This window comes from Aspergillus stella-maris, assembly GCF_047715825.1.
Source record: "Aspergillus stella-maris strain CBS 113639 unplaced genomic scaffold BDV14scaffold_1, whole genome shotgun sequence".
Classification (NCBI taxonomy): domain Eukaryota; kingdom Fungi; phylum Ascomycota; class Eurotiomycetes; order Eurotiales; family Aspergillaceae; genus Aspergillus; species Aspergillus stella-maris.
This window is the reverse complement of record NW_027396795.1, coordinates 1,221,476-1,235,335: the sequence shown is the minus strand read 5'-3', so window position 1 is coordinate 1,235,335 and position 13,860 is coordinate 1,221,476. Positions and strand designations below refer to the sequence as shown.

The 13,860-nt window shown below is 47.8% G+C and overlaps 4 protein-coding genes across 4 annotated transcripts; 3 read left to right on the top strand and 1 right to left on the bottom strand.

The window, feature by feature from the left end:
• Window positions 1–45: 45 nt before the first annotated feature.
• Window positions 46–806, bottom strand: BDV14DRAFT_6517 (uncharacterized protein). The gene is made up of 4 exons (XM_073777228.1): window positions 699–806; window positions 501–619; window positions 372–434; window positions 46–303 (listed from the first exon to the last, which is right to left on the bottom strand). The coding sequence occupies exons 1-4, from the start codon at window positions 765–767 to the stop codon at window positions 198–200; spliced, it is 357 nt and encodes a 118-aa protein (XP_073634049.1). The 5' UTR covers window positions 768–806; the 3' UTR covers window positions 46–197.
• Window positions 807–1,568: 762 nt separating this feature from the next.
• BDV14DRAFT_206701 (NACHT and Ankyrin domain protein) lies at window positions 1,569–5,536 on the top strand (the record flags this gene model as incomplete). The annotated part of the gene is made up of 10 exons (XM_073774960.1): window positions 1,569–1,978; window positions 2,035–2,144; window positions 2,184–2,270; window positions 2,337–2,361; window positions 2,422–2,994; window positions 3,044–4,748; window positions 4,958–5,078; window positions 5,130–5,203; window positions 5,252–5,437; window positions 5,504–5,536. 10 exons carry the CDS (start codon window positions 1,569–1,571, stop codon window positions 5,534–5,536), a joined length of 3,324 nt encoding a protein of 1,107 aa, XP_073634048.1.
• Window positions 5,537–6,354: 818 nt separating this feature from the next.
• BDV14DRAFT_206700 (cytochrome P450) lies at window positions 6,355–8,048 on the top strand (the record flags this gene model as incomplete). The annotated part of the gene is made up of 4 exons (XM_073774959.1): window positions 6,355–6,583; window positions 6,654–7,009; window positions 7,075–7,686; window positions 7,740–8,048. 4 exons carry the CDS (start codon window positions 6,355–6,357, stop codon window positions 8,046–8,048), a joined length of 1,506 nt encoding a protein of 501 aa, XP_073634047.1.
• Window positions 8,049–10,583: 2,535 nt separating this feature from the next.
• On the top strand, window positions 10,584–12,631 carry BDV14DRAFT_194861 (ankyrin repeat-containing domain protein; the record flags this gene model as incomplete). The annotated part of the gene is made up of 4 exons (XM_073772044.1): window positions 10,584–10,723; window positions 10,779–11,095; window positions 11,151–11,291; window positions 11,388–12,631. The coding sequence occupies 4 exons, from the start codon at window positions 10,584–10,586 to the stop codon at window positions 12,629–12,631; spliced, it is 1,842 nt and encodes a 613-aa protein (XP_073634046.1).
• Between the last annotated feature and the right edge of the window lie 1,229 nt (window positions 12,632–13,860).

Sequence of the window (13,860 nt, the reverse complement as noted above, 5' to 3'; positions counted from 1 at the left end):
CCTAATTTCCTCTTGTGCTTTCAGCGTTTGAACCTTGTATATATTACGCTGTAAGCCTTATAGATATAGAAGCGTAATAAGCCTTATAGATATAGATTTTAGAAGGGAAGAAAAATTGTACTATAAGTCCTCGCTGAATGATCTCTTATTGTTGTTCTTTCCTTGCGTGCCTCACACACATTTAGACCCCAAGCCAATTACTCCTGGCTCTCATCATAACACCGCACAGCAAACGCAGAATTTATCAGGAGAGCATACGGGTTCTCGCTGTCAATGGGCTGCAGCGAGTTATGGCACAATTGGCTGGGCACCTATGAGTATTTGATCTTGGAAACCTTACACTTCTATAAACTTGGAAAGGCAGAGCTTACGTATAAAGCCAACATTCAGTCGGAACAATGAGGTCGTCTGTTAGGAGGGTAACTTCTTTTGTTCTGGGGTTTGTTAGTTCTAGGATGAGGGCTAGGCAGGGAGAAATGGTAATGGGGAGACAGGCTTACAGGAATGGCAAAGCGGGACAAGGTTGATCTTTCGGTAGTAAAGATTGATCGATGTAGGGGACGTCGATTATTTGCGTGCGAGATGGGCGGCCGTCTGTCCATCGGACTTCTGTTATATTCTTGACAGGTAGGAATAGTGTGGTTAGAAAATGTAGGTAGGGTTGATGGTAACTTTAGAGGGGGTAATAGAGGGCTTACCAGTCGGACTGCGATTGCCCTGGGGAGGGTCCCGAAGAGGTATAGAGGGAGGAGTGTTGTAGGTCTCATGGCTACAGGGGTCTGACTTCAGAGAGAGTTTAAAGATTGAGTAAGAAGTAGTATATCCTCATAGGACACGGCCGGCCAGCCATATTTATACCCTCAGCCCCCATTGACAGTCAGACCAGCGCAACGTACTCTATCTTCTGGTCGATGTTTCCATGCATGCATATTTCAGACCAAATCCCTGCACCTGCATAGTACATAAAAACCACCCAGTAGCTTCTTGTTCTGTCTGGCTTGGTACTGCAGCGACTGCAGCTGCAAGCCAATCGATCTGAAACAGGGTCAAATAGCCAAGGAATGCCAGTTCAGCTGGTGGAGACATCATCAAGATACGGAGATGTCACTTGATGTGGAAATTAATAGTGCTGATTCTCGCAAGCCTCAATATCAGGTGCATAGACATGGTCCGTTGTCCATGATGGGAAAGACCAAGTCAAGTGACAGCTAACCGAGTCTCCAGTCTCCAGGCTTTCCCGCTTCTTCTTTCTCTCTTCATGCACTCGCCATCTTTGATTACGGAACGGCATCCTCGATTATTAGAAGAGTCCAAAGCGACACGAAGTTGGGATGATTTTCGTAACCTTGTCCGACGAAAGAATGAATGGAGATAGGTGTTTGATCGAGTGGAGGTCGAGGAACAAGATAGGCCAACAGCCCTGCGCCACCACACCAGCCGCCTCAAGGAAGCGTCCACACTAGCGGGCGAGGCCGACTTACGTGCATTCGGACCTGCATCCACCACGTCACGAAGAGACTGTCTCATCCTCTTTCCACTTCGTACAAAGGCCAGTGCGAGGCATGAACATGGGCGAACCGTTGAGTGTTGCCGCAAGTACGATAGCAGTGCTTCAGCTTGCTAAGACTGCAACCCAGTTCCTGAAAGATGTTCGACAAAGCGCAGCAGATCGGATTCGGCTGCGTGACGAGCTGAGGGCCACCACTTGCCTTCTTGAGATGCTGAATGACCGGATTGATGATTCCGACGATTCTATCGAGCACACGGCTATCAAGACCTTGATAAGCCCAGACGGCCCGTTGAAAATATTCAAAGGAGTACTGGAAGAAATTATGCGAAAAATAAAACCCGCAGGTCGACTTGAACGGGTGTCTCAGCCTTTTACCTGGCCTTTTGACAAGAAAGAAATATTAGAGTTGCTTGGCTGCCTGGAGCGACTCAAGAGTCACTTTAACCTGATTATACAGAATGACCTTGTGTGAGTGTCTGAAACTTCGTGGTCGCTGTTATATCTCCCCATGCTGACTGTCGCAGTGAGCTAGCAAAATTATCCAATTTCAAATTCGACAATGTCAACAAGAAACTTGATGCTTCTGAGGCTAGAGATAGAAATGAAGAGGCCCAAAAGGTCATACTTTGGATTAGTCCAGTATAATTTCGAGCGAGGCATATGGACGTCTTAGACAGGATACAACCTGAAACTGGTGTCTGGTTTATCGAGCATCCAACCTTCCTGAAATGGGTTAATGGGAGTATTGACACCTTGTGGTGTCCAGGAATATCTGAGTCAACCCTTTGAACCCTGTAAGCCCTATTGGAAACTGATCAGGGTATAGCCGGATCGGGCAAGACCAGGCTCGTGTATGTACCATCAATCCACAGGCTCTCTGCGCGGACATAATTGCTGACGAAAGTCACAAGTTCTATAATTATCGACCACCTTGAACGCCAAAGAAACATACCTGACACAATTTACACATACATTTACTGCGAGTACACGAGATGCGATGAGCAGTCCCCGACAAACCTCTTGTCTAGCTTGGTCCAGCAAGTGCTCCAGCATCGCGAAGACGAGGCTTTATCGCCTGAAGTTTTATCACTGTACAATTTGCACAAAAAATATGGAACGCGACCAACAATTGCGCAACTCACAAATTTACCGCAGAAACTAAAGGGGGTCTTTAAAAAGTTCTATGTCATTATTGATGCACTTGATGAGTTTGGAGAATCCGAGGAAGACTTTATTCCCTTTCTCTCCGCTCTCCGTTCCATCGGTCCACAGGTCAAAGTGCTCTGTACCTCGCGCCATTCAACCACTTATGAGAGTTACTTTCACTTTGCGGAAAAGCTGGAAATCTTAGCTCAAAGTGAGGATATAAAATTATATCTTGAATCACGAATAAGCGGACACCCTAGGCTTTCCAAGCACGTACGTGGCGATCCAAAACGCAAGGAAGAAATCGTTACAGCTATCATTGACGAATCTCAAGGAATGTGGGTGAAACAAGTGTTCTGTCCTACCCTCGTAATGATTGGTAAACAGGGTTCTGCTGGCCGAACTGCAGCTCGCGTCCCTTTCCAGAAAGATCAACCGTAAGGAAGTTCGGCTTTCTCTGTGGTGTTTACCCACGACTCTGGATGCTACATACTCAGAGGCACTTCGGAGAGTCTATAGCCAAGGTGCCGAAGCAGCTGACTCGATGGATTCTATCTTGTTCTGGGTAATAGCTGCTAGAAGGCTACTCACTGTTCTAGAGTTACAGCACATGTACGCCACACAATACTTGTTGGATGGGGACGCCCTGGGGCCAGACAATCTCCCAGATAGCGATATCTTAACGGGCGCCTGCGGCGGGCTCATTGTTGTTGTTAGCGACTCGCAAACCGTTCGTCCAGTAAATTACACTGCGCAGAGCTACTTTGAGCGGTCTTACCCCGAAAAACTTGTGAAGGCGTGGGAAGCCCCCACGCTTGCCAGCTTAGCGTATTTAACCCTAGACAATTTTTATACTGGCGTTTGCACCACTGATGCGGCCATGCATCAACGTCTCGAGGAATACCCGTTTCTTTTCTACGCTGTAATGTACTGGGAAAGCGATGTCGAGGACCCTGAGGCGACAGATATCGTGTCCGGCTTTCAAAGGTTCTTCTCAAATCAAACAGCAGTAGAAATTGCCAGCCACACTTCGAATCTCCGGAGCTCCCGTTACTTCAACTGGAGTCAGGAATATCCCAGGAAAGTGCCTGTTCTGGTCCTCGCTGCTGGATTCAACCTTCCAAGCATCATCCACCAGATGATTGTGGATGACAAGCATGACATAGAGGGAAGAGGGACAGACGGAGAAATGGCACTTATTCGAGCCGCAGCTTTAGGACAGGCCGAGAATGTTCGAGTTCTTCTTGATTTGGGAGCTACATTAGACGCACACGATCATATATCTCAAACAGCTTTACAAAGGGCGGCAAAGAACGGGTTCAATGATATTGTTCAACTCCTGCTAGACAAAGGCGCCGACGCCAACCTCAAAACGTACAGCGAGTGGACACCGCTCATGCCAGCCGTTCTAAATGGGAACATCACAGTTGTCGAAGTGCTGGTCCAGGCTGGGGCTCTGTTACATACCGACACTAGCTGGGGAGATACTGCTCTAAGTATCACAACGCGCAATGATCAAGAAGCAATCGCTTATTACTTGGATAATAAGAGAGAAGTCCTCCCGCAGAACCCCGCTGGGCGGCGTGCATCTGTTACAGCATCTCGGCGAAATTTTGGACAGTTAGTCAGGCGCCTAACGGCAGACAACGACGCGGTAGCCGGAAAGCCATTACAGCGGCAAGGTTCCAGGTTGCTTAACGGACTAGCTCAAGTTCAAGAAATTGCAGAGGACGCAACAGACACAGACGCTGCACAGACTGAGACACCTAATCCTCCGACGGAGGACACAGATGACAATTTCTCAGAACTCGTGGAAAGTATAGGCTATAACTTGGGATTATCAAACCGATACGAGCTTGAGAGAACTCTCAACAAAGGAAAGAAGTCAACGGTATTTGTCTGCGCCAACAGGGTAACCCGAGTGACCTACGCTGTCAAGGTCTTTGATCTCAAACTGCTTGATGTCAACAGGACCGATACCAGTCTGGGTAACCTGAGGCAAGAAGTTGCACTCTTGCGCGAGATGCAAAAGCATTTACACAGTAACCTTATTGGCCTAATTGATGTTTTTGCGGAATATTCCCTAGGCAAAGTATGTGTGGTGCTGGAGTGTGGACAAAGACTTATTCCAACACGTTTCCGAGAGAGTATATCCCAAGCGCAGAAACGAGGCACATTCACTCTCAGCTTTTTTCTGCTCTTGATCACTTGGTAGGTACTCCCGTCTTAAACAGTGAAAAGCAAAAACTACCAGCTGACGCGCCGCAGCACAACTAAGGATGGATCCATCGAGACATCAAGCCAAAGAACATCCTCCTGACAGGTGGTAATAAGATAACAGTCAAGATAATAGACTTCGATATCTCTACGAATACCAAGTCGTCCAGAGAGTTCGCATCTACCCTCGGCGGAACACCAAGCTGTACGCAACCTCATTTAGGGCCTTAAAACACCGTGCTGACTATGACTCTAGACGTCGCACCGGAGGTTCTAGCACCGGACAGCATCGGACGATACGACTACGCAGTAGACGTCTGGTCTGCCGGCGTAGCCCTATACATCTGACTGTGCGGGTTCCCTCCATTCTCCGAAGAGCTAAATACTCCCGAGAATCCATATACACTTGAGCAGCAGATAAAGATGGGTCGCTTCGATTATCCGTCTCCCTACTGGGACCCGGTCGAGGATGCAGCGTTGGATCTCATTGACAGGATGATCACTGTTGACCCGAAAGAGCGGTTTACGATACCGGAGTGTGTGAAGCATCCGTGGATGACTGGAGTGCCTTTGTTTGACTGGGTGCCTGAGGGATATGCATATGCAGACATGAGATTCTTTCTTTTATAGACAATTTCTGCGGCTCGCCGAGGCGACCTGTGAAAGTTGTGTGTGTAATATTTGGTGATCTCTGCAGAACTCTACAGAGTGGGACCCGGTTGAACCGTCCGGGGTTGCACTAAAATGGCGGCAAAAGCGACTCCAGCCCTAAGTAAGCCAACTATAGCCAAGTTCAAAAGTACTGGAAACTACCAAGGAAGATAGGAAGACCCGCACAGACAGGTCGCTCCTTCCCCCAGAAATCATCTTGCATGTGCAAGTCCGTAGCACAAGGTGCGGCCCTATTGAAGCCCTAGGTACTCGACCCCTCATTCTCGGCGCTGCAGCTCGTGCTTCGGTGTCCAACAAAGGAGCAGTTACGCGCCACTGGGATCGAGATCTCTTTCACTGCTGCAGCGTCTCTATGCAAGGCTGGTCATTTCTTTGCATTTGCTTTTTGGACCATCTTCGTTCCATCTTGTATATGGTTACCCCTCTTTAACACGTCACGGTGCACACTTCTTGCAGTGGCCAGGTATATTAAGCGTCCATCTACCTCTGTTGCATTTGTTATGCTTCTCTTTCTATGAACTGTTTCCGCAGTACCCAGCTCAAATATTCTTGATAGCACTCGAAGGACTCTGAAATCCTTAATCTGGTACGTTGACGTTCTACTCGTTAATTCTGGAGACCGTAGGTCTTTCTTGTGCTGTGAGAGGTTGGGCGTGCCACTGAAGGTCCGCCTACTGCCAACGGTCATAATTGACATCCCGAGGGAAGATCCTCCTAGATCCCGCTTACAAACTTTAGACTCTATTATATGCAGTGCCTAATGTTGCGAATACTGACTTTTATGGTCTTCTAGAACGGTCCATCGAACAATGGCGCTTCTAAGTGGACTCGTCTCTACCCTTGAATTGCACAATGGCATATCGCTGATCCTACTTGGTATTGCGGTCTACGCACTCTTTTTCGTGATGGACTACATTCGGGACCCCTTGAAGAGCATCCCGGGTCCCATTGCTGCACGGTACACAAGACTATGGTATTTCTTCAAGGTTAAAAAAGGCGATTTTCATCTTGAAAATATAGAACTCCATAGAAAATACGGTTTGTGATCCGCCCCCCATTGATCGCTGAACCAACCGCGAGTTAGGGCTAATTCCGTTCGTGCTCCCAGGAAACGTTGTTCGCATTGCCCCGAATGTCTACAGCATTGACGATCTTGAAGCCACGAAAATCGTATACGGCCATGGCTCCAAGTTCCTAAAGTCGGACTGGTACTCTACTTTCACGATCTCTGATGTAGCAGATGTGAATACATTTACCTTACGAGACGTTAAGAAACATGCGGCTGTACGCCGTTTATTTGCCAACAATTATACAATGTCATCTATGATCCACTATGAAGCATATGTTGATATGTGCATTCGAACATTCGAGAACAGTCTGGAGAAACGCTCGGACGAGAAGCAGAAGATGGACATGGGCAACTGGCTGCAATACTACGCATTCGATGTGATTGGCAACATAACCGTGAGCCATCCTGTCTGGGAAAAAATCGCTGCGGTCCTCTATAGAAACTAACTCTATTCATACAGTTTGGTAAATCTTTCGGATTTGTTGAGAAAGGAGAAGATATCAACGGCATGATGGCAGAGATTGATCAAGCCAACCTTTACGGCAGCCTCGGCGGAATCTTTCCATTATTATATGCTTTTGTTATGCGTTTCGCAGCCTATCCTATGCAAGGTATCGGTGACTGGGTAATGGACGTAATTAATGAGCGACGGAAAAAGGTTGCGAAAGGCGAGCATACCCCAACAGACGATCAAGGCACGGAAGACTTCCTCGACAAAAACCTCAAAGCACACGAGCTGAACCCTACCGTCTTCACTGCTACGCACCTATTGTTTGGGACCGCAGGAAATCTTTTCGCGGGCAGTGATACAACATCCATTGTTCTTTCCGCAATTGTCTTCCATCTATGGGCAAACCCGTCCTGCCTGGCGAAACTTCGAGAGGAGATCAACGTTGCTTTAAAGGAGAGAAGGGTGTCAGATCCAATAACCTTCGCGGAGAGTCAAAAGCTTCCTTACTTTCAGGCTGTACTAAAAGAGGGTCTTCGAATAAACCCATCTGTCGGGTTACCTCTGGTGCGCGTCGTGCCTCCCGGCGGCACCACGCTATGTGGGAAGTTCTTTCCAGCAGGAGTACGTAGTTTCTGACCACCTACCCTATGTCCTCTCTACTAACGCACCTTCAGACGGTTGTAGGGGTGAACTCATGGGTAGCCCACCACAACAAATCCGTCTTCGGCGCCGACGCAGGCTCATTCCGACCAGAGCGCTGGCTTGAAGGCGTAACCCCAGAAATGGAGCGGTACTTCATGCCCTTTGGTTTGGGCTCCAGGTCCTGTCTGGGGAAGAACATTAGTTTGCTGGAAATGGGGAAGCTAATTCCCCAGCTTGTGAGGAACTTTGACTTTGAACTTGAGAGGACGGATAAGCTCGTTGCTAATAATTGGTGGCTTGTTAAGCCGAAGGGGTTTGTGGCTACGCCGAGGAAGTTGTAGATGATGGACGGGGCTGCTCGGTCTAAGTCTGAGTTGGAACGTATCTATCTCTAAATCTACAATGCTCCGCGTTGAGCCATGGTTGGTCATTGAGTTTCGGGTCATGCAGGTACTATTTAGGTCAGCTTCCCTCTGCTACAAAGGAAATTTTATTGGAAAGTCATGTCGAAGCTCCAAGAAATTGCGATATCATCCGGGGCCATATCATTAGCGGTGCCGCAGTAAGATAACAAGCAGCGCGCAGTCTCGAGCATATAGACAAATCTGAGAGTCTTTCTCATTTTCAAGACCCCTTTTTGGCTATCCAATTCCTAGTTTTGGATTAAAGGTCGGAAGACAAAATCGAACTTGAATCCGCATTCCTTGCTTATGATACCGGGCGACAGATTTTGACTGGCTACTATGGATGTATAAACGCGGAATTACACACACAATGTCTAGGTCCACAACAATCAATCCTTGTCTCATTTTTCAATAAACTGTATATACAAAAGGCCCGATACCGAATGTATATTTGGGTAAGCAGTACCTTGCACTTGTCCCTTAACATTAGAGCTGAGAATAGCATTTGCTACGATGCGCCGGATAAATTAGTCTCTATTAGGAAGAAGGGAGCCGGGGGGGGGGGTCGGAAGACGGAAATAACTTTCAATTCGTGAAGCGCAGATGTTTAGCTTAGACCATCCAGGGTGATAGGCTGGATATAGCATACTGATTTGGAGATACCGAGAATATGAAGCTGGAATTGGAAATGGGAAGGTTAAAGGAATATGAAATAGGTTGCATTCAAGGGTGGGAGTGTAAAGAGAGACCCGGTGAGTTATTTCAGTGTGATGCAGAGTGTGATTAGTCTATCATGTGTGAAGAGTTGCTCTTCATGAGGGTATTCAAGAGGTCGAGGGCGGTGGATAGAACAAAGAGAAGACATGTTGAGGGACAAAAAAATAGGAGGTCTACAGCGGATATTGGAACTGGTAGACATATGTCCTCTTCAGTTCATATTGTGTGAGGAGTTGCTCGTCATCTTTATGAGGAAGGCTGACAGGGTCGAGCGGGTAGGCAGAAAGAAAACTTATTGGGGAGTAAAAGAACAGAAAAAGGACAGGAGGCTCACAACGTAGTATTGTATGTCCCCTTTAGCCTATATTACGTAATGAGTTGTTTATTATCTTTATAAGGATGGTTAGCAGGGTCGAGGGGGTGGGCAAAACGAACATGGCCTGAGAAAGGAAAGGATAGAATAAGGACAGGAGGTCTTGAAGCTGTTAGCGTTATGGGTCTTGCGCATCCTGTTTACTCTAGAGAAGAGGCTAAAGACCCTCTGATTGACTTGGATGGTTCTGAGAAGATGCTTGGTAAAAGAGGTATGCATGTGAGTACGAATGGGTCCACTCGGGCTGTGACCCTGACCTGCCCTTTTATGGTATCTCAGCAGTTCCTACTTTATCATACTCTAACGATAAATTGCGGCATAAAACTGTGAAATCGATCAAGGTGGGTCCTCCAAATGTTCAACTTGACTTATTATGTCTCCTGTCTCTAACCTAGTCACATCACCCTCACAAGGATGCAAAGTGTCTAACCCCCGAGCACCCGAGACTTCTCTTAGACTTCATGGATGCCAGTCAAGCTTCTGCGGTCGACGCCTCGTAGTTCCGTTGTTGTATCAGGACGGTCGAAATGGGACCAGGTATGCGCGCGAGGTCTCGGGGTGGCGGAGGATTGATTGGTCTGCAGGTCTAGAAGATATTTAAGTCAGATATGAATGGTGTGCATAGGTTTGAGTTGAGGGAGACTCACCGCTCATGTATTTCGTACGAGGAGCTCTCCATCGACGCGACAGGTACGTCCATATCAAGAGCAAGGATGGAGGACCAGTAGCGGCCAGGGTAATGAGCGCGATGATAGTCTCGGACGACCAAGTCATTCGGTACCAGGAGAGGTATGCAGAAGGGGTGGAAGAGGGAAAGAGAATTATTTTCAGAGTGAGGAGGGCGCCCGTTTATAGCAAGGTAAACCACATTTCTTTTGGCAAACAATGATGCGGCACAATCTGGAAATACACCCTAGTCCAGATTGGTGGCACGAAGACTTGTGCTTACTCGGGGACATCGGGCAGTACTTTTGGAAACCATCTTAAAACCACATTTTGGAAATCAGATTCTGGTGTCAACCAATCACGTCTGGAGTAAGACGGTACGTTTTGTCTGTGGCTCGAGCTGCTTACCTCGAGGCAGTGGATCAGGCTGTCACATGCATTGAAAAAGCAAAACCGTGACTTTACCGACGGCAGGCGTATAAAAAAGGATTGCAAACCTAGCCGGAGTGGACATGCTGGTCCCTGTCTGACGAACAGGTCAGCCAACAGTCGTCAGCGGCAGTGATGGGCGCAGGGCGTTTCTCCCCCCTCCCAAAGCAGCTTGGTTACTCACCGCTATGGCAGCCTCGTAGGACGTAGGATTACCCCTCTGGTTTTGATTCAGACCTTCGACACTCGATATGTGCATCGGAATCTAACGTTCACAACCGCCTATCATGCCGAAAAGTGCGCCAAGAATTCGGAATGAGGTATGGGAGCAACACAAAGAGGAGATATCCTCCCTCTATCTAGAGCGCAAATGGACATTAGATCAAGTCATGGCTGTCATGAGAGACCAGCACGGGTTCGAAGCGAGGTGACTGAAGATGCTCTCGTAGACTCTTCGGTCAACAAAGCTAATAGCTAACCAGCCCAAATCAATACCGCGCCAAACTTAAGGCCTGGAAAGTCGGTAAAAATACAAGTTCGGATGTGTGGAGATTTGTGGAGGTCAGGCTGCGGAGGCGCCAGCTTGAAGGCAAGAACAGTCAAGTTCTACTCTACGGGCAAGTGCAACCGTGGGCAAAAGTGATGAAGGAAATTGCACGAAATGTTCCTCTCATTGCCACTATCGACATACCAGAGAATGCTTCAAGTCTTGACGAGGTCGTTATTCTTACACCCCCTTCTAGCCCTGTTCCTGACTCCGAGGTTTCGAATGGACCTCAGAACCCCGGGTCTGTTCTTGGTAAGCCACCACACATCCAAACAGAGATCCGGGTCAAGTGGCTGATACGATCTAGCTGAATCTACCTCTGGGCAAAGACCTTGGGATGTGGAGGCACCCGATACCTATCTCGAGGAACGGCCGAATTACTCCACTAGTTCATACGAACCTCAGTCATTGGTGCGGACCATATGCGATAGGCTGGAGCTCTTTCATGGTGAGTGAATTTTTGAGCCACTGCAGAAAGCTTAGACGAGTTTTCCAAGACTTATCATCTACGTCACAGTGATAGTTGCAGACTGACAGGCAACAGAAAGCAGGAATGAAACGTTAAGCACCTCCTGGAATCCGTGCGACTCCGGTCTCCATATCAATGAACTCTGGCAAAGACCTGATGGTCGGGAAGCATTTCTAGCCGTCATTCGCAGACAATGCCTCGAGGAGGTACTCTGGTGCATTCAGAATGGTGCTAGCGTGAACCCGCCTCCATCATTTGACCATGATACGCCGTTGCAAGTAGCCGCGCAGCTTGAATGGTTCGATGGAGCAAAATGCTTACTTGAAAGCGGAGCCAAGGCGGAGTGCCCTGCAAATAGCATCGGTAGGCAGGAAAGACCAACAGCACTGAGGTGGTCATTGGTCAACAGGGATATGAGGATGATGGAACTACTCATGGGAAAAGGAGCTGATGTTGACGCCGTCTCTGCGGGTGGCCCGGGATCAAAATCCGCGTTGTCTTTACAGATCGATCAGGAAAGCGAGTACGAAAGCATTGCGCCAATTATTGAAGATAATCTCAAAGTGAAAGGATCCTTTTATGTGATTGCAGCTCTGAGGGCTGCTGTTGGCCCACCATGCGGAGACCATCGAGTGTTTGAACTGCTTATTGACAAGATGGCCAACATAGGCGAGAGCCTACGACAAAGGAAATTGCTGGAAGCCTGGAACAATCTGCAATTTCATAAAAGAAGTGATACAACAATCAAAATCATAAAACTGTTTCTCAAAGCCGGGGTAGACATCAATTCCCGAGAAACCAGGTCTAAATCAACTCTGCTGCAAAGATCCCTCACAGCCCGGCTCCCAGGGTATTCACCAGACGCGCGTGTCGCGATGTTTCTTTTAGACAGCGGCGCAGCCTTTGACATACCGGCGGGACGCAACATTGGAACTCCGCTCCAGGAAGCAATCCTCAGCAAAATCTTCAAAATTGCATATTTGATGCTCGACCGTGGTGCAGACCCAAATGTCCGATGTCTCGGATATTACATTTCCAGCCCATTGGAGGCTGCTGTCCAGTTAAGGGAAATTGATGTCATAGAAAGGATTCTTATGTCTTCCGGCAATGTTTCCATCGAGCCGGCATTCGGAGCTTGGATGAAGGCAACAAGAATGGCATCAGGGTTGGGTTTAAAACGCATATTGTTGATGCTACTTTCAGCATGCCCTAGAAATATGGATCTGAAAAGTATCTGCGTGAACTTGTCTTATGATGCTTTGGATAGAGGGTATCACGATATTGCAGACTGGTTGAGAGAGTATCCTGCGACTCGTTAGGATAGCTATTAATAGTTTGAATTATATATCACTCTTTCTTTTTATTCGCATCACCATTGGTAGTTACTCTTGATCCTGATCATATCAGGCCAACTCAGCTTCCCGTTCATCTTGGCAGACTTCCATGATCTTTCCAACGATGCTTTTTGCCGCTTTGCACTCTTCCCGAGTCGTTTCAAGTCTATCAGACGAGGCAAAGTCTCTATCTCATCGTCAAAGTCTGCACCTCTTCAACGTCTTCCAATCACGTAACCCAGATAATACTCTTGTCCTCCTTCATCTACTCCCGGCCTACGTATACGAGTTCTTTCCAGGGTAAGCAGAAACAAAACTTGGACTTTCTGGTCCGCCTTGGGGTTTCCTTATGTCAGTTTAACCATGTCATTTCGTTCAGTCCGCCAGGAGCAATACACCATTCTATGCCCTTGCCTCAACTGAAATTCCCAGTCCCTGCTACGCGATAGCAAGTCTAACCCAGTATCATATAAACTCATTTCATAACGGGAGAAATAGAAGATGTTCCGGATCAATTACTTACGCATCGGACATAGTATCAAGATCAACAAATGAAGATCAAAATAAGAATAGAGCGGGTTGAGGCTCCTGCGACGGAAACAGCGGGACGATCCGCAATGTGGGGATTTCCGACATGGTGGAACTACGGGTACCTTGTGAGACCTCTGAACAGAGAAGTGGCGGGATACAAGTAGGTCAAGTCACCGGGCTTTTTAATGAAGGTAAATGCGCATCAGCTCGTCGGTCGCACCTGCCTGTTGCGTGAAGATCAAATGGTGCCTAATAGGGAAGGTGCGTCTTGTCGGGCGCTCCTTCCTGCTGTTATAATTGTTACCCCCGGCCGGTCATGATCACGTACCAAAGAAGGTACGATCGTCTGATGCGACGCGGTATGCCTCTGTATTAGCTGGTCTGGGCCGTTGAGTTAGATACGATGTTAAAAGCTTTACCCAATGTGAGACTACCTTTCATGATCGGGCGGCTCGTACAAAAATATTCGATGACATTCCTCAACCGTCTCCTTTCCACAGAAAAACCATAAATGCTCAGCAAGCGGAAATATAATATTTTCCTCGACCTCATCACGGAATCTATCCTCTTCAAGGGACGTGCAGGCAGCGTCGACTCCAAAAATACATCGTTGAACAGAAGCAGTGTAGCTCGGTCCTGCGTCGTCCATGGCCTTTACTAGACGGTCGGCTGCCATGATGTCG

Coding starts and splice junctions, on each gene's coding strand:
- BDV14DRAFT_6517 (XM_073777228.1), bottom strand. CDS start 767: ATGAGACCTACAACACTCCTCCCTCTATACCTCTTCGGGACCCTCCCC. Junction 435..500: donor TGTCCCGCTTTGCCATTCCT/GTAAGCCTGTCT, acceptor AACAAACCCCAG/AACAAAAGAAGTTACCCTCC. Junction 304..371: donor ACTGAATGTTGGCTTTATAC/GTAAGCTCTGCC, acceptor ATAGGTGCCCAG/CCAATTGTGCCATAACTCGC.